The sequence below is a fragment of the Bos indicus genome, chromosome 18, assembly GCF_029378745.1.
Source record: "Bos indicus isolate NIAB-ARS_2022 breed Sahiwal x Tharparkar chromosome 18, NIAB-ARS_B.indTharparkar_mat_pri_1.0, whole genome shotgun sequence".
Classification (NCBI taxonomy): domain Eukaryota; kingdom Metazoa; phylum Chordata; class Mammalia; order Artiodactyla; family Bovidae; genus Bos; species Bos indicus.
In genome coordinates this window covers 48,074,377-48,098,797 of record NC_091777.1, presented here as the reverse complement: position 1 = coordinate 48,098,797, position 24,421 = coordinate 48,074,377, and the positions used below count along the sequence as shown (strand labels likewise).

Here is a 24,421-nt window from a genome sequence, read left to right as displayed (position 1 = left end):
AAAGTCCAAATCTGGAAACAGGCCAAATGTCAACCAACTGTATAACAACTGTTGAATGGACAAATATAGTTGGTATATTCATGCGCTGGAATACCAGTGCATTTAGCAAGGCAAACAGTAAGCTAAATTTACATGAAACAATATGAATGAATCTCACAAACATAATGTTGAACAAAGAAGTCAACACAAAAGGCTCTATACTGTATGACTCCACGTATATATATGTTCAAAAACAGACAAAACTGATGTATGGTGGTTACTTTGGGGAATCTACTGACTGAACAGGAGCACAACAGGGGCTTCTGGAATGCCGGCAATGGTTTATTTCTTGATCTGCATGCTTATTACATGGGTGTTCCCTTTGTGGTGATTCAAGGTGTACCATTTTGGTTTTATTGGTTGTTTGCATCACTGTGTATACACTTGTCTATATATATGATAAACTTCAATAAAAGATTTACTTTATAAATTATGAAGAAATATATACAAGGCAAATGCAAACAAACAAAATAACCAAGGGCTATGATCTTGAGGATGCTAAAATACTAAAGTTTACAATTCACAATAAACATATAATAATTATGAATATATATCAACTAATAGTGGAACTTTCATAAAGCAGAAGTTACAGGTTGATGCAAGATAAAATTTCACTGATAATTAATTTCATTGATAATTCATGTTAAAATGAATTTTAATATATTTTTCTCAATTTAAGATAAATCAAGTGCAAAACATACCTATAGACTGACCATATATTAGATCACAAATAAAAATTCATTAAATTTCAATATCATAATGCAGCAAAGCAATACAAGAGTGGGCCTATGTGCTTTACCTAAAGTCCTTAATTTTATCAATAAACGTTGAGTTCCTCTCATGACACATGGTTCAAACCCTTCCATGACGCTGAGTCTAAGAAACTATACCACTGTATTAGTTTTCTACTGCTGCTACTGCTGCTGCTGCTGCTAAGTCACTTCAGTTGTGTCCGACTCTGTGCGACCCCAGAGATGGGAGCCCACCAGGCTGCCCCGTCCCCAGGATTCTCCAGGCAAGAATGCTGGAGTTGGTTGCCATTTCTTTCTCCAATGTATGAAAGCGAAAAGTGAAAGTGAAGTCGCTCAGTCGTGTCCAACATTTAGCAACCCCATGGACTGCAGCCAACCAGGCTTCTCTGCCCATGGGATTTGCCAGGCAAGAGTACTGGAGTGAGTTGCCATTGCCTTCTCCAAGTTTTCTACTACTGAGTAACAAACAATCATAAATGCAGTGGCTTAAAACAATAAAAATTAATCACCCTACAGTTAGATAGAAGTCTGCCATGGTTCTCACTCAGCTAAGTAAGAAGAGCAAGGTGTTGGCAAGGCTGTGTTCTTTTCTACAGGCTCTAGGGGAGAATTAATTTCCTTAAGTTTTCCAGTTCCTAGAGGCCACCAACACTCCTGGGCTTGAGGCTAACTTCCTTGATCTAACCAGCAACTTTGTATCTCTCTAACCATTCTTCTGTGATCACATCTCCCTGCAACTCAAATTCAGCTGGAAAAAGTCCACTGACTTTAAGGATCCAAGTGATTAGTTTGGGCCCAAAGAGATAGTCTAGGATAATCTCCCCACTTCAAAATCCTTAATTTAATCCCACTTGCACAGTTCCTTTTGCCTTGTAATTAACATATTCATAGGTGCCCAGGGTCTGGACAGGGACATCTTTGCAGGGACATTATTCTGCCTACTCCAACCATTCTTAAATGTTCTATCCTTGACTTTCCTCTTTTCAAGGGAATACTCAAAAGTCCACCTCATTCTACCCCAATACTACCTCTCCAACACAGCTGTGAATCCAATCAGAATAAGCATCAGTATCCCCTGTACCCATGTTTATGCCCATCATATTGTAATAAGCCCTAGGCTCCTTGGTGATCTCTCTTTACAGATATTATATTCCCCATCAGTTGGACGTCCCATTTTCTCATCCCTCAATTCCTGAGACTTTCCAGTATGCCCTCTGGAATTCAGAGTAACAAACCCCTCTTTTATCTTCAACCACTTCCCTGAACAATCCTTTCACCTTTCTGGGTCTAAGAGAAACGTGGCTTTCTCCAGAGGACTCCTGTAGCCCTCTCAATGTTTTCCACCCGCAACAGCCTCTTGCCACTGGGTCTTTAAGTGGGGCAGGTGTTCTCCTTGCTCTTATTACTTTCAGACTTTCTTCTCCACAAACGCTCTACCTTTGAATTTCATGCCAAGAGACCATATTTAACTCCCATAACAGCCATACTGTTGTTGACATCTACCAAATACAGGGTATTTCTTTCCCTTTGTTTTTTCAAAACTTGAGCTCATGGCTTACCCTGTACAATGCTATTTGTTCAGTTGCTAATTGTGATTTGTTGTTCAGTGGATTCTTTTGCCACCCCAGGGCCTGCAGCCCGCCTCTTCTGTCCACGGGATTTTTCAGGCTAGAATACTGAAGTGGGTTACCATTTTCTTCTCCGGGGATCTTCCCAACCCAGGGATCCATCTCCTGTCTCGTGCATTGGCAAGAGGATTGTTTACCACTGAGCTACCCAGGGGAGCCCATAGACTACTACCCTTCTTTTATTCTTGCAATTTCAGGACACCTACAGATGAGCCTGGCTTACTCCTTACCGGTACAACCACTTTTCCTTCTCTCATGGCTCAGTCCCGCTACCATACTGATAGGTTGTTATTTCTCCCTCCCCAGCTGCTGTTCCATTTCTTTACTCATATTTACAGAAAAACTCTTCGAATATGTGGTCTACAGTCTCCCATTCCTCTAGCCTCATTTTACCTTATCCTACTCCAATCCAAGCAGCCCCCACAGAAACTACTTCCCACACCTTCACGAAAGACTGTGAAGGTGACTAAATGCAATGCTGAATTCCTTGTCTCTGGCCCCACAGCTGCTGCCACATTTACCACCTTTACACACACGTTCACGACTTGGTGATACAGTCACAATCATACATGTGCACAGTCACATCTAAAAGGTCCATTACAATCACATACAGCTCTCATCCCCATCGCACTATACACACACATCCATCCACGGTACCCATACCTTGCTCCTGCACCAATTTCACACAAGCACCCAAGGTTCGCTGCCAGGATCCCTCGAGCGCGCGGATACACACACGCAACTTCCCACCATCGTCCCTCCCACATCCCATTGCTGGTAAAGCCTCAAACTCTGAAAACTTTAGTCCCTCACTGCCCTCCCCCGCGGCCTGGGCCTCTCAGGGTTCACTCCGCTCCCAGGTCTTAGACTCACCCGACTTTAAGGTTCCCTCAAGCTGTGGATATTCCTCAGGGACTCGCGGGCTATCCCTCCTATGGTCCTGAACCAGCGAGGGTGCGGACAGAATGTTGCCTCCGGTATGGTGGACACTGGGAAATGTAGTCCGGAGCCTGGACAAACTTTTAAAAGCCCAGAGGTCTCAAATCACAGACCTTGGTCTTGGATCTTATCCCTTCGCTCTGCAGAGACCATCGGCCTCACATTGCCTCATATCTGTGGCAAAGCGTCAACCAGTTCCAGGCCGCGTCTAGAACACAAGTTTCAACCTAGGACTCCACGCAGCTCTTTCTCCACAAACTGGTACCCTTCTGTGGAAACTAGGACAAGAAGCCCAAGCCATCTTTCGACAGAAAGCAGCCGTGAACGCGAAGCCCCCTGGGAAATGTAGTCCAGAGCTGTGGACACACTTCTGGAAGGAGGGTGTAATTCTCATCACAAGCTCACCTCCTGGGCATCTGACACACTGGTTGGCAGAAAGGTCCTGAGTCTCCGCCTGGACGGGAGGACACTTCTTATCCCACAATCCCTGAGGGTTGGATGAAGGGGAGGATTTATGGGGCACCACTGGAAAAGGTCAGTTTTCATTCCAATCCCAAAGAAAAGTGAAAATGAAGTCGCTCAGTCGTGTCCAACTCTTGTGACCCTATGGCCTGTAGCCTACCAGGCTTCTCGGTCCATGGGATTTTCCAGGCAAGAATACTGGAGTGGGTTACCATTTCCTTCTCCAGGAGATCTTCCTGACCCAGGGATTGAACCCAGGTCTCCCACATTGTAGGAATGTGCTTTTCTGTCTGAGCCACCAGGGAAGGCAATGTCAAAGAGTGCTCAAACTACCACACAATTGCACTCATCTCACACGCTAGTAAAGTAATGCTCAAAATTCTCCAAGCCAGGCTTCAGCAGTTTATGAACTGTGAAATTCCAGATGTTCAAGCTGGTTTTAGAAAAGGCAGAGGAACCAGAGATCAAATTGCCAACATCTGCTGGATCATGGAAAAAGCAAGAGAGTTCCAGAAAAACATCTATTTCTGCTTTCTTGACTATGCCAAAGCCTTTGTGTGAATCACAATAAACTGGAAAATTCTGAAAGAGGTGGGAATACCAGACCACCTGATCTGCTTCATAAGAAACCTATATGCAGGTCAGGAAGCAACAGTTAGAACTGGACATGGAACAACAGACTGGTTCCAAATAGGAAACGGAGTATGTCAAGGCTGTATATTGCCACCCTACTTATTTAACTTATATGCAGAATACATCATGAGAAATGCTGGGCTGGATGAAGCACAAGCTGGAATCAAGATTGCCAGCAGAAATATCAATAACCTCAGATATGCAGATGACACCACCCTAATGGCAGAAAGTGAAGAGGAACTCAAACGCCTCTTGATGAAAGTGAAAGAGGAGAGTGAAAAAGTTGGCTTAAAGCTCAACATTCAGAAAACTAAGATCATGGCATCTGGTCCCATCACTTCATGGGAAATAGATGGGGAAACAGTAGAAACAGTGGCTGACTTTATTTTGGGGGGCTCCAAAATCACTGCAGATGGTGACTGCAGCCATGAAATTAAAAGACACTTACTCCTTGGAAGGAAAGTTATGATGAACCTAGATAGCATATTAAAAAGCAGAGATATTACTTTGCCAACAAAAGTCCATCTAGTCAAGGCTATGGTTTTTCCTGTGGTCATGTATGGATGTGAGAGTTGGACTGTGAAGAAAGCTGAACACCAAAGAATTGATGCTTTTGAACTGTGGTGTTGGAGAAGACTCTTGAGAGGCCCTTGGATTGCAAGGAGAGCCAACCAGTCCATTCTAAAGGAGACCAGTCCTGGGTGTTCACTGGAAGGACTGATGCTGAGGCTGAAATGCCAATACTTTGGCCACCTCATGAGAAGAGTTGACTCACTGGAAAAGACCCTGATGCTGGGAGGGATTGGGGGCAGGAGGAGAAGCGGACAACAGAGGATGAGATGGCTGGATGGCATCACGGACTCGATGGACATGAGTTTGGGTGAACTCCGGGAGTTGGTGATGGACAGGAAGGCCTGGCATGCTGCGATTCATGGGGTTGCAAATAGTCGGACACGACTGAGCGACTGAACTGAACTGAACTGAACTGGGGCAAGGGGGGGAGGAGTGTCCCCTGTCTGAGAAGACATGGGAGCACCTCCTCCAGTATCCTTCACAACAGCAAACACTTACCTTGTTACAATTACACTTAAAGTGGTTTAAATTAATTTTCATGGTTACATTAGTATTTTATAAATATTATTCATGTCTGAGCTATTATTTTTGCTGAAAATAATACTTGCCAGCTGTTTTTCACTTGCATCCTTTTTTATGAGATTATCATTTATTTTTTTATTTTTAATTGGAGGTTAATTCCTCCACAATGTTGTTGGTTTGTGCTGTACAACATGAATCAGCCGTAAGTATGCATGTGTCCCCTCCCTCTTGAACTGTGCTTATCACTTAGATGTATGTCCAAACTTTCTGATGGAGGAGTAATTCTTTCAATATTTTCAAAATCATCAGGTAATCTTTTAATATTTTAATTGTGAAATCGAAAATACCTGAAGAAAAGTACATAGAATGTGTAAGTTCAGGGTAACGTCATACAAGTGGAGAATCTTGGTATGTTGGTAACCTTGTTGGTATCTCAAGGAGAAATGCCCACCCCCTCTGATCATTTCTGATCCCAAGACACCAACTGACCACTGTCTTGTTAATATAATAATACCTTTCAAAGATAACACTTATCTTTGAAATTTACATAAATACAATGAAACTGTATGAATTTGCTTAGTTGTTAAAACTCCTAACTAGATTAACTCAAAACTCCACACTAAAGGCTTTACAGAAGGAAATATATGCCAATTCAGGTATAAAAATTATTTTCCTCAGTTTCTATGGCGTTGCCAGACTCCAAGATTAACCCTCCCTCCAAGGTTCAAGGATTCACTGGGAGAACTCCAGCAAAACAATACAAAGCAAAATCAGCAAAAAGAAAAGGTGCAGTGGGCCAACTTCAGGAAAAACCAGCCCCATGTTTCCAAGGGGATCCTTTCCCAGTGGAGTCACAAAGGCCATTAATTCCCCAGGAAGGAGTTGTAACAGTACATGTGAAATGGTAACAACCAGGGGAGCTCCTTAGAAACTCAGTATCTAGTATTTTCATTGGGGCCTGGCTGCGTAGGCAGGCTCTGCCTGGCACATAGCAGAATTTCAGACTCTCAGAAGGAAAGCAAGTATTTAGCATAAATTATATTGTTTGAACAAACATTGTAGACATACTGAGCCATTCTTATCAATTAGGATAATGGTAATCTTCTCAAAATCTTAAGTTCTAGTTGTAAATCAAGAGCCAAACTTCAATCAGGCCTTTAAAGGATAAGTTTTCTCAACTCTGCTATGTTAACCTTTTCCTGCATACTACTGTCCTAAACAAATGGCTTTCAACAACATCAAAAAAACTACAAAGTATGTAAAAAGCCAAGAAAAAGCAAAGCATTCCCAAAACACAAGGCAAAAATCAGGAATACTTCAGGTGTTCTTAGGTTGTTGCTGCTTAACTTCAGTCTCTGCCTCTTTCCTCATATGGCCTTTTTCTATGTCTTCTCATCTTCTGTTTATTGTAAGTGGATTTAAGTCACATCCAGATAATCCAGGATAATCTCACCTAGATATCCTTATCTTAATTACATTTGTAAAGACCCCCCCCCCCATTTTTTTTCCCAAATGAGGTCACATTCACAGGTCTTGGGAGTTAGGATGTGGACGTATCTCTAGGATGCCACCACTTAATCCCAAAAAACCTGTTACTATATTTAGTTTTATCTTAATAGATTTCCATAGAATTCTCATCTTGCCTTACTGATCTCAGAGGTTTAGCAGAGCAAAGACCAATGACCTACCCACTAAAACTTATTCATTCTAGTTTTATCTTAGTAAATGACAATTCTGGCTTCTTGATCTAAACATATGTGGGTTGGCCTAGGTTCCTCTTTTTCTCTCATTTCCCGCATCAAATCTATTACCCAATCTATTTAGCTCTATCTTCAAAATGTATCTAGAATCCAACTAGTTCTCATAACTACCACTGCTATCACCCTAGACTGAGTCACCATTATCTCTTATCTGGATTATTCCACCAGCCCATTGGCTAGGTTCCCTGCTTCTTTTTTTGTCCCCCTACACCCTACTCTCTACTCAGCACTCCAAATGATTTCTTTTAAATATAAGATCATGTCACTCTTCTGTTCAAAACCCACTATTGCTTTTACATCTCACCAAGACTAACCAAACTTCATAAAATATTCTCCATAATCAGTCTTCTCATTAGCTGTTTCACCTCATTTACTATCTCCACTTTGTCACACTGTCCTAGTTGCTGCTCACTAATATACCAGGCTTATGACTTGTTGTTCATCACTCAGTCGTGTCCGACTCTTTGCAACCCCATGAACAGCAGCAGTCTGTCAGGCTTCCCTGTCCTTCACTATCTCCCGAAGTTTGCTCAAATGTCCATTGAGAGGCTTATGTTTAACCCACAGCATTTATGTTTAGTTGTTTTCTCTGCTTAGTGCTCTTTATCCAAATATCTTCAAATGTCACTACTTCTGTTTTTGATTAAATATCTGCATTTGAAGAGGAAATGAGGCTGAGAGGATTCAGATTTTTCCACTATCTCAGCCACCCATACAGTGACCCACAATCATGTGATCTCTCTCTCTCTCACACACACACACACACACACACACACACACTTACTCCCAACCACACAAGCCCACAATATGACCCTCAATCCTCACAAAACCACTCATAATCTTGATGCTACCTCTCCCTCACCGCATGCAGTCTCTCTTTCATTCAACTAACCCCTAAATGTAGTCACACTCGCAATCTCATCATGGTCTTACACTGGGACCCTCCTTTGCCCACTCTCTCATGTGTCTGGACTTGTGAATTTCTCCCCTTTAAACTCCCGAGGCTGCTTTGGTCCCAGACACTCATGTTGCACATTGTGGAACCCACATTATGGGTTCTCTCTTCTGGCTCCCTAACACGTTCCTCAGCAGCTTGTCTCAAGGGCATCTGAGCGCTCCCAGATCAAAGCGTAACCCTGAGCAGCCTCCTGTGCATTTAGCTGAGGCCAGGCCCCGCCTCAGAGCCTAGGGAACGCAGTTTACCTTGGCCGAGTCCGTCCCGCCGTTGGCGAAGTCCTGGACTACATTTCCCGGGACGCCATGGGGTCACTATGCTGCAGGGTGACTGCCAAAACCTGCGAGAGCCGCAACAGAAACTTGAGGCTGGGCTGTGTCAAAGAAAAGTTGCACCAAACAAGTTAAACACATAAGGAAAACGTTATTAAAGACTATTGCAATAAGGAAGAGAGATTTACCTCAACTTGGTATATAACAGTCGCTCGGGGTTTATAGCCAGTGGGCAGGGTGATGGAGTCAGTGGAGTCAGCTTGACTAAAGTGTGCTCATGGAATCCTTGTCAGCTGAGACTCGCGGAAGCCTCAGGCGCGCTGTCAGGTCCAGGTTCCTCGCCACGGGGAGCTCAGGATGAATTGGAGATAGCTTTTAGCAGCCTCTCTCTCTCTCTCTCACACTCTCCCTCTGTCTGGACTACATCTCCCAGAGGCCTCTAGGCTTGGTGCTCCCTCCCGCGAGAAGCAGACCTTCTCCTGAGGAGTGGGCGGGTTTTTCTGGCGGGTAGGGGCAAACAGCCTCTGGGTGCTGTGGGAGCTGCTGGGCTCTTCTATTTGTTTCAAGTACGGTGGAGCGGCGCTGACCAGACAGACCTGAGGAATCGTAGGTGAGATGGGTTGGAGCTGGGCGTGTCTGGAACCTCCGGCCTCTACGGGAGCCAGCCAGCTGGAAAGGGGAGATTGTGAGGAGTGTGTGTCTTATTGTGATTGTGTCTCTGTGTCTGTGTGACCCTGTACCAAACTGTAAAGGCGGGGAGGCGGGCTTGATTTGCAGTTATAATGGTGCGTGTGTGATGGAGTTTAACTTTGTGACCGGGTGTGGCACTGTTTGTGACTGTGAAGTTCTTTGACTGCGGTTGCAAAGCTGTGTATCCACTTTGTGTGTGTGTGTGTGTGTGTTTCTGAACATTTGCTGAGCGGTGGGCGTTGGGTGGCTTAACTGAGATTTCTGTTTCCCCTTGGGGGTGTGTTTGTGATATTGTTGGTGGGTAGGGTGCGTCTGAATTTGTTGTCACTGTGTCCCCATGATGGGTGTCAATGGGAATGTGAGTACCTGGGGGTGCCTTTGACTGCGATCGTGACTGACTGTTCCCAGAGTGTGTATGATTGAGTGGCCCTCTGGGGTGCCTGAGTGCCCCGTGGTATGAGTGAGTTTCTATGATTATGTATCCATATAGCACTGTAGGTGTGGGGCGCCTTTGTCTTTGTGACTCCAGAGCTCTGTTCCCAGGAGTTGGAGCCCAGGGGCAGAGTCTGTCCAGAACTGCAAATGACCCTGCGCTTCTGTCATGCTGGTATTGAGCAGGACGCTAATATCTGTAGATGGTAGATTGACTTGGACTCACAGAAGAACCTGATTTTTCCTGACTCCTTTCTCCCTCCCCAGCTCTGCTCTACTTGCACAGTCTTCCAGAATGGAGTAAAGAATGCCTGTTGACCACCCACAAGGCACCTGCGAGGTAGCTTATCTTTTCCCCCTGTTTCCCGAAATTCTCTTTTCTTTGTCAAGATATGACTTGCTTTCCTTCTCTTGAAAATTTCTTGCCTGTCAGGTGACCTGATCCATGGAATTTTTTTCCTTTGAGAAATGTGATTTGCTCTAAACCCCAGTCCACACACATGACTTTCTCTTCCTAATTTGCCAAATGATTTAATTTTTCTTTAAGCTGTCTTAAAAAACCTTTTTTATTATAAAAGTGAAATTATCTTTAATTACAAACATACAGCTATCCTCAATGAAGAAAATTAAATTTCCAGTTAAAACCAAAGCTACCTTTTTGATAGTTTCTCCCTAGTATCTTTTATGTACACATATAAAATGTGGTTTTAAAAATGGAATTTATTCAGTATTTACCATTTGTAGTATACATTTTAACATAAAATTATATTTAAGTATTGAGAGGGTAACAGGTAGGAAGGCTAGGGTCCCCCAAGCGGAGGAAATAGACTGCAAATGTCAGACTTTTTTTTCCTTCTCTATACAAAATTCAAAGGATGTTTCTTTTAAAATTCTGTGTTGCCATGACACCTGTTTCCACCTGAACTTAACTTTTCTCAAACCTTGAGCTAACCAATGTGTTTTTATTATGGAAATGTTTTTCTTAAGCTATGTTAATGAACTATGTATTTACCTTAGACTCTGTCTTTTTTCAAGTTGGTTCCACCTAAGACTCAGAACCGATAGTGGCTTAACAAACCAGTATGTTTTACTCATGGACATGTTCTCTTAAGCTATGTTAATGAGACTATGTATTTGCTTGGAAACCTGCCTTTCTTCAAGATTCATGTCAATCATTTTATGGCCCAGGATGACTCACCCTTCAACAAACATTTAGGGAGCACCCACTCTATCTCGGAGAAGGCAATGGCACCCCACTCCAGTACTCTTGCCTGGAAAATCCCATGGATGGAAGAGCCTGGTGAGCTGCAGTCCATGGGGTCGCTAAGAGTCAGACATGACTGAGCAACTTCCCTTTCACTTTTCACTTTCATGCATTGGAGAAGGAAATGGCAACCCACTCCAGTGTTCTTGCCTGGAGAATCCCAGGGACAGGGGAGCTTGGTGGGCTGCCGTCTATGGGGTCGCGTAGAGTCGGACATGACTGAAGTGACTTAGCAGCAGTAGCAGCAGCAGGGTAGGGATTCAATTTCATTTTATCCCCCAAGTGGGTATCCAGTTGCTCCAGTATCATTTATTGAAAAGTTCATCTTTTTTACACTAAGCTGCAGTGCCATTATAGTTACAGAGGTGGTGCTACTGGTAAAGAACCTGCCTGCCAATGCAGGAGACATAAGGTTCTATCCTTGGGTTGGGAAGATCCTCTGGAAGAGGGTATGGGAACTCACTCCAGTACTTTTTGCCTGGAGAATCCCATGGACAAAGGAGCCTGGTGGGCTACAGTCCATAGGGTCACAAAGAGTAGGACATGACTGAAGCGACTTAGCACACATTATGGCGACTTTATATTTTGTTCTATTGCTCTGTTTGTCTCCCCTCACAACAATACTATGCTATTAAGATAGCTGTTAAGTATTCATTGTGACTTTGGAATAATATTTGGAGCATATCCTCTTACCTTCTTGTTCCTTAAGAATATCTTGACTGTTTGTGTTCTTTTCATATCCATATAAATTTTTGATATAGCTTGGTTCTACTCAAACATCTTTTGAATTTGATTGGATTGCATTGTATCTATAATCATGTGAGTATAAATTTGAGAAATCTTCTAATAATAACACTAACCTCTCAATTGATATTATGTCTTCTACATGTTTTTCAGCAAGGTCTTGCTTATCTCCTAAAATAATATTTCTTGGCAAATAGGAAGAATTTAATCCATTGTAGATAGTATTTCCTTTCTGCATTGACTGCCAGGAATTTGAGCTCTTCACACGTGATCAATTATAGCACATCTTAGCCTGAGATTTGATATTGAGTACCTATGATATATGACCTTTGTGTATGATTTATTTTTTTCTTTTATTCTTAGCCTCCTCAAATACATTTTTGAAGTGAGGGATGTAAAAAGGAGATATAGACTTAGAATCAGCTATGTATTGTTTAATAATTTTATTTTAATAACATTCAGGTCCAATCAAGTCTGTTGTGCATGGTTCCTTTTACTGTTCTCCCTATGTTATATTTCTTTTTTAAATACCCTTTCCACTTTTCTTTCCCAATCTCCTCAAAACCTGCCCCCCTCCACAACTATTCTCCATCAGTTAATTTCTGCCTTTGCCTCTTTGCCATCTATTTTCAATATCACTTTAGTTTAAATATAGACTACATCAGAAAAAAAGAAACAAACCATCCCTAGGGTTTTTTCTTTACTTACACTAGTCTCTGTAACATGGTGTAAAAATTATGGGCTCTAGTGTCAAATGTGGTCTCTAATCTCAGCTACACCACCTGTGAGCTGTTTAACCTGTGAATGAGAGGTTCTCATTCTCAACGTTGAGAATGAAAGGTGTGTAAAACACTTGGTTGTCGTTCAGTTGCTAAGTCGTATCTGACTTTTTGCGGCCCCATGGACTGCAGCATGCCAGGCTTCCCTGTCTTCACCATCTCCCAGAGCTTGCTCAAACTCATGTCCATTGAGTCAGTGATGCCGCTGGTACACTTGGTACACATCAGAAATTCAGTAAATATTAGCTTCCCTTTCCTTGATTTCCCATTCTTGGGATCTCTAAATCAATTATGGTATAAAGTGGTTGCCCAAAAGTCTTTGGGTAGGTCTTGAAGGATTTTTTTTTTATTGTTGAGGTTTAATCAACATATAACATTATATTTGTTTCCGGTATACAACATAATGATTCAATATTTGTATATACAGTTGACCCTTAACGTGGGGGTTAGGAGCACTGACTCTGCATTAAAAAATCTTCATATAACTTATAGTTGGTCCTCCATATCCATGGTTCCTTTGTATCTGCATTCTCAGATTTAATCCACCACAGATCCTGTTCAGTTCATTTCTGTTGCTTAGTCGTGTCTGACTCTGCAACACCATGCACTGCAGCACGCCAGGCCTCCCTGTCCTTCACCAACTCCCAGAGTTTACTCAAACTCATGTCCATCGAGTTGGTGATGCCATCCAACCATCTCATCCTCTGTTGTCTCCTTCTCCTACCGCCTTCAATCTTTCCCAGCATCAAGGTCTTTTCCAATGAGTCAGTTCTTCGCATCAGGTGGCCAAAGTATTGGAGTTTCAGCTTCAGCATCAGTCCTTCCAATGAATATTCAGGACTGATTTCCTTTAGGATGGACTGGTTGGCTCTCCTTGCAGTCCAAGGGACTCTGATCCTGTAGCACTGTAGTATTTACTACTGAAAAAAACACCACATATAAGTGGAACTAGTCAGTTCAGACCCATGCTATTCAAGGGTCAACTGTATTATAAAGTGATCACCACAGTGAATCTAATATCCATCAGTATACAAAGTATAAAAATTGTGTTTTCTTATGACTTTTAAGATTTTCTCTCTTAGCAATTTTCAAATGTGCAATACAGTATTATTAACTATATACCATGCTATACATTGTATCACCAAGACTTATTTCATAACTGGAACTTTGTACCTTTTGACTTCCTTTACCCATTCCACTCCCGACCCCATCTCTGGCAACCAACAGTGTGTTCTCTATATCTATGAACTTGGTTTTTGTTTATTTGTTTAAATTCTACATATAAGTGAGCTCATACAGTATTTTTCTTTCTCAGTCCTCCTTACTTCACTTAGCATAATAGTGATACATTACGTTGTGTATTGCCTACTTGTTAAACTATTTAAATAGTTTGTATTATCAATTTGAATTTTTTTTTTAATGTATTTATCTGGCTACGTTGGGTCTCAGTTGCAGCATGCAGGTCTTCACGGCATCATGCAGGATCTTTCCTTGCAGCACACAGACTCTCCAGTTACAGCTCGTGGTGTCCAGTTGTGGTGTGTGGGCTCAGTCGTCCAGCAGTTGCAGCACATGGGCTCTTTAGTTGTGGCGTATGGGCTCCAGAGCACTTGGTAGTTGCGGCATGTGAGATCTTAGTTCCCCGACCAGGGATTGAATCCAAGTCCCGTGCACTACAAGGTGGAATCTTAACCACTGGACCACCAGGGAAGTCCCTGTCTATTTGAATTTTTAAAATTTATGTCTTTGTGCTTTACTTGTGCCATGTTTTGATCACTTCTTTTCTTTTAAATCTTTGAATACCTGCTCAAATATATCAGTATTCTGAAGATAGCTGTATTCGCTATTCCTTTCATTACAAAAAAATATTACAACAAATTTGAAAACTACAGAGAAGCACAAACAAGTAACAGAAGTTATCTGTAATCCTGTCAATTAAAGACAACTGCTGTCAACACTTAGAATTGTTTTCTAAATGTGATCAGACTCTGGCTACTGACTTGTAACCCATCTTTATCATGCCAAAATACAATGTGAACAACTGTCCATGTTGTTATACATTTATCTTTACCATGAGTTGTAATGGCTTCATCATGTTACCATTTTACCCAGCGCCCTTTTTTAAACATGGTTTGCTTACAAATTATTGCCATTATAAGCAATGAGCAGCTCTTAGGCTGAATGCTAGTGTTTTCCTTTCTAAATTTTATTTTTAGTTAAATTATAATTATATATATAACTAATAATTTTGCTATAAAAAATTTTGTGTTATGAAGGGGTTCATATCCATGTAACTACAATCCCAAATCCTAGGAACCTACCCAGGCTCATCACTGCAAATGGTGACTGCAGCCATAAAATTAAAAGATTCTTGCTCCTTGGAAGAAAAGCTATGACCAACCTATACAATGTATTAAAAAGCAGAGACATTAGCCAACAAAAGTCCGTCTAGTCAAAGCTATGGTTTTTTCAGTAGTCATGTATGGATGTGAGAGTTGGACTATAAAGAAAGCTGAGCGCCGAAGCATCGATGCTTTTGAACTGTGGGTGTTGGAGAAGATGCTTGAGAGTCCCTTGGACTGCAAGGAGATCCAACCAGTCAATCTTAAAGGAAATCAGTCCTGAATATTCATTTGAAGGACTGATTCTGAAGCTGAAACTCCCAATACTTAGGCCACTTGATGTGAAGAGCTGACTCACTGGAAAAGACCCTGATGCTGGGAAAGATTGAAGTCAGGAGCAGAAGGGGACAACAGAGGATGAGATGGTTGGATGGCATCACCAACTCCATGCACATGAGTTTGAGTAAACTCTGGGAGTTGGTGATGGACAGGAAAGCCTGGCGTGCTGCAGCCCATGGGGTCACAAAGAGTCAGACAATGACTGAGAGACTTAACTGAGGTATCTACCTGAAGTACCCAAAGGTAGCCACTGTTATCAATTAATTATTTATCCTATTAAAAATGCATATACATGGGTAATTCCTTTGTGGTCCAGTCATTAGGACTCTAAACTTCCTAACCACTGCAGGGCATCTAGGTTGATCCCTGGTTGAGGAACTAAGATCCCACATGCCTCGAGGCATGTCCCCCCAAAAATGCATACACATGTAAATGTGTATGTGGTACTGTTTTTCATTGAAAAATATTTCTGTATAAAAAGAATTGTAAGTACATCCTGCAAAATGTGGAAAGTAACTGCATTATAAGATTGGTCCAAGGATTGAGTTGGTTCATGTAAAACCCTTAAAAACAGGGCCTAACCACTTACTTGGTGTCATTTAGTAGTTAGGAAACCTATGACAAACCTAGACAGCATATTAAAAAGAGACATCACTTTGCCAACAAAGGTCCATAAAGTCAAAGCTATGGTTTTTCCAGTAGTCATGTACAGATATGAGAGTTAGACCATAAAGTAGGCTGAGTGCCAAAGAACTGATGTTTTCGAACAGTGGTGCTAAAGAAGACTCATGAGAGTTCCTTGGATTGGACTGCAAGTAGATCAAACCAGTCAATCCTTAAGGACATCAACCCTGAATATTCATTGAAAGGACAGATGCTGAAGCTGAAATTCCAGTACTCTGGCCACCTGATGTGAAGAGCTGACTCATTGGTAAAGACCCTGATGTCGGAAAAGAGTGAAGGCAACAGGATAAGGGGGCAGCAGAGGATGAGATGGCTAGATAGCATCATCAACTCAATGGACATGAATCTGAGCAAACTCCAGGAGGTAGTGGAGGACAGAGGAGCCTGGATTGCTACAGTCCATAGGGTCACTAAGAGTCAGACAAAACTTAACAACTAAACAACAACAGTTACTGTTACTGTTCTGAAGCTTACTTTTTTATTCTTTGTGGAGAATTGTTCGTTTAAGTATAGAGCTCACTTAAATTACTTCATGTAAGGCCAAATTTTATAGTACTGTGGTATGTTTAATGATTTTATGGTTTTTATTTTATTTTATTTTGATTTTATGGTTTTTAGAGATTTAGATTTTATATAGTTAAATCACTGTGGCAAACATTGCTCCAGTGAACTTCTATGTACATGTCTTCTCTAAGGTATATACTAATAGTGAAATTATGGAGATAAAAAATACACATACTTTGTGTGTGCTCTGTGTGCTCAGTTGCTCAGTTGTGTCTGACTCTTTGCGACCCCATGGACTGCAGCCCTCCAGGTTCCTCTGTCCATGGGGATTCTCCAGGCAAGAATACTGGAGTGGGTTGCCATGCCCTTCTCCAGGGGATCTTCCCAACCCAGGGATCGAACCTAGGTCTCCCACATTGCAGGCAGATTCTTTACTGACTGAACCACCAGGGAAGCCCATACTTTAGCCCAGGGAACACATACTTTAGACTTCAGTAAACATTTCTAAGTTAAACTTCACAGTGGCTTATTCACTTCACAGTATACCCAACTCTCTTTGTCAGCCCTGTTTTTCTACTGCCCTTTAGGTTACTTTTGGCTCCATAAGGCAGAAAGATACAATTGCAACAAACAGAATAGAGGGTTAATTATTTCATTTAATTTAAGCTGGTTATTCTTAACTTTTGTTACTCCTGTCTGGATCCCACCTCTAGCAATTCTGGTTTAACTGGTTTGGGATAGAGCTTGGAAATCATCAATTTTAAAAGATCAGCAGGTGGAGAAGGAAATAGCAACTCACTCCAGTGTTCTTGCCTGGGAAATCCCACGGACAGAGGAGCCTGACGGGCTATGGTCCATGGAGTTGCAAGAGTCAGACACGACTTAGAGACTAAACCACCACCACAGCAGAAACCAGCAAACCCACACACTGTAAAGCAATTATCCTCCAATTATCCAATAAAAAAAATAAAGATCACCAGGGACTTCCATGGTGGTCCAGTGGTTAAGAATCTGCTTTCTAGTGCAGGAGACAGGTTCGATCTCTGGTCTGGGAAGATCCTGTATGCCATGGGGCAACTAAGCCTATGCGCACAACTACTGAGCCTGCACTCTAGGACCCACAAGCTGCAGCTGCTGAGCTGTTGTGCTGCAGCTACTGAAGCCCACTTGACTAGAGCCTCTGCTGCACAACGAGGGAAGCCCCTGCAGTGAGAAGCCTATGCATTGCACTAGAGAGTAGCCCTTGCTCAGCCAACTACGGAAAGCTGGCACACAGCAACAAAGACCCAGTGCAGCCAAAAAATAAATTAAAAATTTTTAAATAAAAGATCATCAGATAATCTAGTGTGCTGTCACAGTTGACAATGACTCAAGCTCATACAAGATGACTAGACAAACATTAAGATTTAATTGGTCTGGAGTGGGGTTCAAGTTTTAGAACTTTTTTTTAAAGCTATCCAATTGATTCTAATAGCAATCAGAATTCATAACCACTGGCTTAGACAAGGTATGATTCATTTTCTGGAGCTGATGGAAAAAAATTCTTGTAGCAAAGTAGGACAGGGATGATGTTGAAGGAGGCAATCAGTAATATCTGTCATACCTGTACTCTTGCCAGCAGTTAACATTATGAAACTATCATTGTTTGGTCCTTTTAATGGTGTTTTGGAACAATACCTAAAGGAAATGGCATACATATATGTTTAATCAGCAGTCTTCATATTCTTTTCAAAAGCAAGGTTTGAGTTTTCTGAATCTTATGTATTTTAACATTTTTATATTCTGTTTTTATCTTCATTAATTTTTTCCTGCTTTTTTTTTTAGTTTCTTGCAGTGCTGAATTCAAATCAGTTTTTAAAAAAGGAGTTGAATGTTATTAAATTTTCTTTTGAGGGGGGTAGTTTTCCTGTGTCCAGGTTTTTTATATGTATTACTCTCCTTTTCATTTTATTTTTAGGTATTTTATATTTCTATTTAGGCTCACATTTAACATGAGAATTACTTAGGACTGTGCCTTACTTTGTTTTGGGTAACTTTTAAATTTTGATTAATTTAAATTTTTATTCAAATTGCAGAAAAGTTACAAGAATAATACAAAGTATTCTTGGGTACTCTTTGCTCAGGATCACCAGTAGTTTACATTTTATTCCATTTGTATTATCATTCCTGTGTGCATTTGCAGTTGTTCTCTGTCTCTATATATGCATGCATGCACACTCACAAATACACAATACACACATTTTATCTGAACTATTTAAGAATAAGTTGTAGAATTTGCCCCTTTACCCTTAAACACTTCACTGTGTTGTTTCCTAGGGACAAGAGTATTCTTTTACATAACCACAATATAGTCACTAAAATCAGAGATTTTAACAACAGTGCATTATAGTCAATATACAAATTTTTTTGCTAGTCCCAATAATATTCTTTGTAGCAGCTCATCCTACCCTCATCCCTCACCCTTTCTCCCTGACTCACTGACCAGGGTCACACATTGAATTTACTTATTATGTCTCTCTCTAATCTTTAACCTGGAAGATTAAAGATGTCTGCATTTCATGATGTAGACGTTTTTGAAGAGGATAGGCCATTTATTTTTTAAAATGTCACTTAGTTAGGATTTTTCTTATGGCTCCTCATAATTAACTTTCAGGTTATGAATTTTGTGGCAGGAATACCCCAAAAGTGATTGTATCCATCTCAGGACATCATAGAAGGGAGTATGTGATATTGACTTGTCCCATATTAACTTTGATGGCTGGTTACGGTGGTATCTACTATGTGTCTTCACTGTAAAGGCAGTAGTTGTCTCTTTGTAATTAACAGCTAATTAACTTATAATTAATAGCTGAGAGATATGTTGAAACTATGTAAATACCTCATCACCAAACTTTTACCCACAACTTTTAGCATCCATTGATGTGTGGGATCCTTTATCCATTATTGTCTGGATCCTTTATTACTATGATGTTTTCAAGATGGTAAAATTTTAAAATCTCCATGATTTTGTCTGTATTAATTAGTTGGTATTCGACTGTGAAGGAGAGCATTCCCTTATCACTCACTTATTTGTTCATTTGTTATATCAGTATGTATTTGTAGATTTTCATTTATTCAGTGTGTTATATGATGCATTACCATTTATTTTGATACTCAAGTTATCCCAGATTTGGTCAATGGGAGTCTATTCAGGCTGGCTTCTGTGTACTTTTGATTTTCCCCATGATTCTTTGAGCATTTCCTCTCTTTATGGCCCAAGATGTTACAGGCTTATTTCTAATTACTCTCCTGGCTCCAGCCTGAAGTAAATAATTTCTCTAAACAGCCTGGTTTCTTGCTGTAAAGAATATTTAGAAACCAAGATCTGGGTGATAGGACTACAGTATTCAGTCTGGTCTTAATCCTGTTCCAGATTTGTATCTCCCTTCGCCAGTAGTTAAAAACCTGACTCTCATTATCCTCTTTATATTTACTAATTTTGTTCAATTCTATAATATAATAAAAATAGATTTCCTAACCTATACTATAGTAACTATCAAACCTACTAAGTGGAGCTCAGTATTTGTTTATAGTTCTCTTTGTCTTCAGAATAAGGGTACATAGTTAAAATACTGTGTTCAAATTTATTTGAATTCATTTCTTAATCCCCTCCTTCAGTGTGGCTGTGTTACGCATTTGAGATACTTTTAGGTTCATTTGTTGCTGTTTGTAATCTGTTTGATTTTTTTTTTAATCTGTTTGATTTTTAAAATTAATTTTAACCCATTCTTGTTGATTTGATTATATGAACATGATTCCAGTTAGAGCAGTATCACTGTGCTTCTATGACCCTTGCTTTAGTGAATATTATGTGCTCAATTGTGTCCCCTCTTCCCTAATTCATATGTTGAAGCTCTAACTCCCCAGTGAGGACTGCATGCGTGTATGCTAAGTCACTTCAGTCGTATCTGACCTTTTGCAACCCTATGGACTGTAGCCCACCAGGCTCCTCTGTACATGGGATTTTCCAGGCAAGAATGCTAGAGTACGTTGCCATGCCCCCCTCCAGGGGATCTTCCCAACCTAGGAATCGAACCCATGTCTCTTACATCTCCTGCATTGGCAGCCTGGTTGTTTACCACTGTGCCACCTGAGAAGCCCCAAGACATATTTAGACCTAGTCTAAACAAGCTTGTTGTTTGAGTAATGCAGAAAAAGACTGGAGCTGAAATATTTTTACCTCTGGGAACTTGAGTTATTTATTTGTTCAAGGTCTTAATTGATGTCTCTGAATCGTTTTCCAGTCACTTTTAGGTCTTCCAAAATGATAGCTACCAAACACTGTAGCATTATTTTATACAACTGTGTAAATATATTATATGTGATTTCAGAGTCATTTCAATAACCATTGCTGTTCAGAGAACTCATCTATCTGCATCCTTCTTGTAATTTCCTACAAGTATCCCATTATCTCCTATCTTATCATTCCTTTTCTGTGACTTTAGAACTAAACTCTCAATTACTCTGCTGTGGCCTTTGCAAGTCCCCTTTTTTGTTCTCCCAAGATTAACCTCATAGACTTCCTAAGTAAACATGGATTTTATCAAATGGCATAAACAAACTATATTCTAACCACAAAAGAATCTTCCCTCTTTATTGCTAATTCCTGACTTATTCAGTTCATTAATCTTTCATCAAGATGCTGCTATATCTAGAGTAACTTTCTCTTCTATCTCCTTCAGGGATGCAATTTATGACCATCTATCCTAGAATTTTCATTCCTAGTATAGTTACTTAACGCTCTAAACAACCCTAAGAAATGAGTTAAATGACAATTATGCTCATTTTAAAATGTATATGGCACTAGTTTTATCCTCTAATAAAATTGGGATGGGACCTGGACATATTTATAATTATTGAGCTTCCTACTTCTTTAGGGTGTTTTTATCTAAATCACTAGTTAGGAATGATTGACTTAATCTGTATTCCTAAATAAGTCTCTCACCTTCTAGTGTTTCTTCTCATTCTGTTTCCTTATCTGTTTGTCAAAATGTCCAATCATAAAGGAGAACTGTATAAGCCACTTACTTTTTATGAAAATGAGTTTAAGTCTTTTCATATCTATCAGAAAAGTTTAATTCTCCCAGAACACACACCAAAAAAGTGAATGTTTTTATATTTTCTTTCAGACTGTGAATCAAAGTTGAGACCAAGAATTATTTCTGAAAAAGGATATTTATGGAATAGAATCATCCTGGTGGGAGATAATGGAAAGACTTATAAAAAACAGCATTGCATACTCACGTTTCAGAGGTGACTGGGAATGTAAAAGCCAGTTTGAGAGAAAACAGGAATCTCAGGAAGGACATTTAAGTCAAATGATATTTACTCCTGAAGACATGCCCACTTTCAATACCCAGCATCAGAGAATTCATACTGATGAGAAACTCCTTGAATGTAAGGAATGTGGGAAGGATTTTAGTTTTGTATCAGTCCTTATTCGACATCAGCGAATTCATACTGGTGAGAAACCTTATGAATGTAAAGAATGTGGCAAGGCCTTTGGTAGTGGTGCAAATCTTGCTTACCATCAAAGAATTCATACTGGTGAAAAACCTTATGAATGTAATGAATGTGGGAAGGCCTTTGGTAGTGGCTCAAACCTTACTCACCATCAGCGAATTCACACTGGTGAGAAACCATATGAATGTAAGGAATGTGGAAAAGCCTTTAGTTTTGGATCAGGCCTTATTCGACATCAGATAATTCACAGTGGTGAAAAGCCTTATGAGTGTAAGGTATGTGGGAAGTCCTTTAGTTTTGAATCAGCCCTTACTCGGCATCACAGAATCCACACAGGTGAGAAACCTTATGAATGTAAGGATTGTGGAAAAGCCTTTGGCAGTGGTTCCAACCTTACTCAGCATCGAAGAGTTCACACTGGTGAGAAACCTTATGAATGTAAAGGATGTGGAATGGCCTTTAGTAGTGGTTCAGCCCTTACTCGGCATCAGAGAATTCATACGGGTGAGAAACCATATATGTGTAATGAATGTGGGAAAGCATTTAGTTTTGGATCAGCCCTTACTCGACATCAAAGAATTCACACTGGTGAGAAACCTTATGTGTGTAAGGAATGTGGGAAGGCTTTCAATAGTGGCTCAGATCTCACTCAACATCAGAGAATTCACACTGGTGAGAAACCTTATGAGTGTAAGGAATGTGAGAAAGCCTTTAGAAGTGGTTCAAAACTTATTCAGCATCAAAGAATGCACACTGGTGAGAAACCCTATGAGTGTAAGGAATGTGGGAAGGCCTTTAGTAGTGGTTCAGACCTCACTCAACATCAGAGAATTCATACTGGTGAGAAACCTTATGAATGTAAGGAATGTGGGAAGGCTTTCGCTAGTGGCTCAAAACTTATCCAACACCAGCTAATTCACACTGGTGAAAAACCCTATGAATGTAGAGAATGTAGAAAGTCCTTTAGTAGTGGCTCAGCTCTTAATCGACACCAGAGAATACACACTGGTCAGAAACCCTATGAATGTAAGGAATGTGGGAAGACTTTTGGTACTGGCTCAACCCTTACTCAGCACCAGAGAATGCATACTGCTGAGAAGCTTTATGAATGTAAGGCATGTGGGAAAGCTTTGGGGAGGGGTTCAGAAATTCAGCAACATAAGAAAAATCATGCTGGTGAGAAGCTCTGTGAATTGGAAACTCCATAACGTTGGAATTATATAGTTAAGCATACAAGAAGAAAATTCATACTAGTGAGAATCCCCACAAATGTAATTAAAGTACATATACCTTACTTTACCAGTTAGTCAGTCTGAGAAAATTCATACATAAAAAAAATTTTTTTTAACCAATCTGAATAAAATAGAAGATTTTTATCTAAATTCATTCCTTCACCATTTTCAGAAAATTCACACTTGTTAATATTAAAAATTGAAAAATCTTTTATTGTATGTTGCCTTTATTTTAAACATTGAAATTTATTCAGGGGCTAACCTTGCTACTTTCTTTTTAATGTTCTTATTTTTTTGTGTATTATACAGAATTACTGATCCATTTCAAAATTATTTTAAATTATTATTGAGGGTCTAAATTTACCCTTTTTCTCTCTCCCCCATTTCTCATACTAATATCATTTATCCAATAACCATATCTATTTTTATATTTTTGTTGTTTGATAGTATATTTTTATACATATAAAGCTTAAATATCACTTCAGTATTTGTTTTCAAATTTGCATATCTGTGTTTGTATCTGTTTTTCACCCTGTTTGTGTTAAGTTATGGTTACTTTTACATATCCTTTAATGTCTTATAGATGTGTACTTTTTGTTTTGGAAGGTTTTATTTTTCTTTATAAACTTTATACTGTTCTTTTTGCAGAACAATTTTCCTACATAAAAATGTAAATATGAGTTAAAAATAGATATAGTTATCTGTAATCTTACCAGTCATAGATAATCACTGTCAAATTTTTGAAACAAATCCTTTAAGATTATACCTGGCATTGCTTTTGGAAGAAATGTGATCATGCTATAACCAGCTTTTAATACTCTTTCTCTGTAAATATATTGTTACAATTCCACTGGCATTAAAGTATTTACCTGTTTTTACCAAACCCTTATTTTTGTCAAATACAGAAAAACTTTTTCATCATAAAGAGTTACTTTGTTGGCCCCTTTTGAATGTGTCTGCTTTATTTGTTGTTCATTTTAAAAGATAATGTGTGGGTCTCCTCTGCTTTACATGATTTATACATCATCCGTAAAATCTTACTTCCCTTTGGCTAACATCCCTGAACTTGGTTACTTCCCCAGCATTAACTAACTTGCTTATTCTTCCAGATCCTTTTATGTGCATATGTGATGTGTTTACGGTACTGTGGGCATAATTAGTGTGGTTCTGAAGCAAATTATGGGGATTCTACAATGTGCCTATCACATAATAAATACTTGGTTAATTTAGCCATCATCATTGTTATCTTCTCAGTCTTTGTTATTTATGGCAAAAGTTTTAACTGTGATCTCTACCTTACTCAACATCAAAGACATTATGAGGAAAAGACATTTATGTAAGTGAACATAGGAAAACTTTGATCAACATGTATCC

The 24,421-nt window shown here is 40.0% G+C and overlaps 2 protein-coding genes and 1 long non-coding RNA gene across 5 annotated transcripts in view; 2 read left to right on the top strand and 1 right to left on the bottom strand.

Annotated features, from left to right (window-relative positions):
* Positions 1–9,028, bottom strand: part of LOC139177283 (uncharacterized) — a 43,184-nt gene extending 34,156 nt beyond the window's left edge. The window contains exons 1-2 of one of the 2 annotated variants that reach the window (XR_011561773.1): positions 8,724–9,028; positions 8,512–8,636 (exon numbers count right to left, since the gene is read on the bottom strand). This is a non-coding gene — a long non-coding RNA (uncharacterized lncRNA). The remainder of the gene's footprint in view (positions 1–8,511; positions 8,637–8,723) is intronic. The other variant, XR_011561774.1, reaches the window with a different exon arrangement.
* Positions 9,012–24,283, top strand: LOC109572361 (zinc finger protein 345). 2 transcript variants are annotated; one of them, XM_019979104.2, is made up of 3 exons: positions 9,012–9,141; positions 9,925–9,997; positions 21,482–24,283. In XM_019979104.2, exon 3 carries the CDS (start codon positions 21,560–21,562, stop codon positions 23,021–23,023), a length of 1,464 nt encoding a protein of 487 aa, XP_019834663.2. In that variant the 5' UTR covers positions 9,012–9,141; positions 9,925–9,997; positions 21,482–21,559; the 3' UTR covers positions 23,024–24,283. The 2 variants fall into 2 exon arrangements, with proteins under 2 accessions (XP_019834663.2, XP_070628200.1); XM_070772099.1 differs by having other exon boundaries at positions 9,079–9,145.
* The window catches only part of LOC139176063 (zinc finger protein 566-like), a 35,297-nt gene continuing 20,798 nt past the window's right edge, over positions 9,923–24,421 (top strand). Inside the window, exon 1 of the mRNA XM_070772153.1 lies at positions 9,923–9,997. The gene's annotated coding sequence lies outside the window, so the exon portion shown is untranslated. The remainder of the gene's footprint in view (positions 9,998–24,421) is intronic.

What these genes read in the sequence shown, in the direction of transcription:
- LOC109572361 (XM_019979104.2), top strand. Translation starts at nt 21,560, where the DNA reads ATGGAAAGACTTATAAAAAACAGCATTGCATACTCACGTTTCAGAGGT.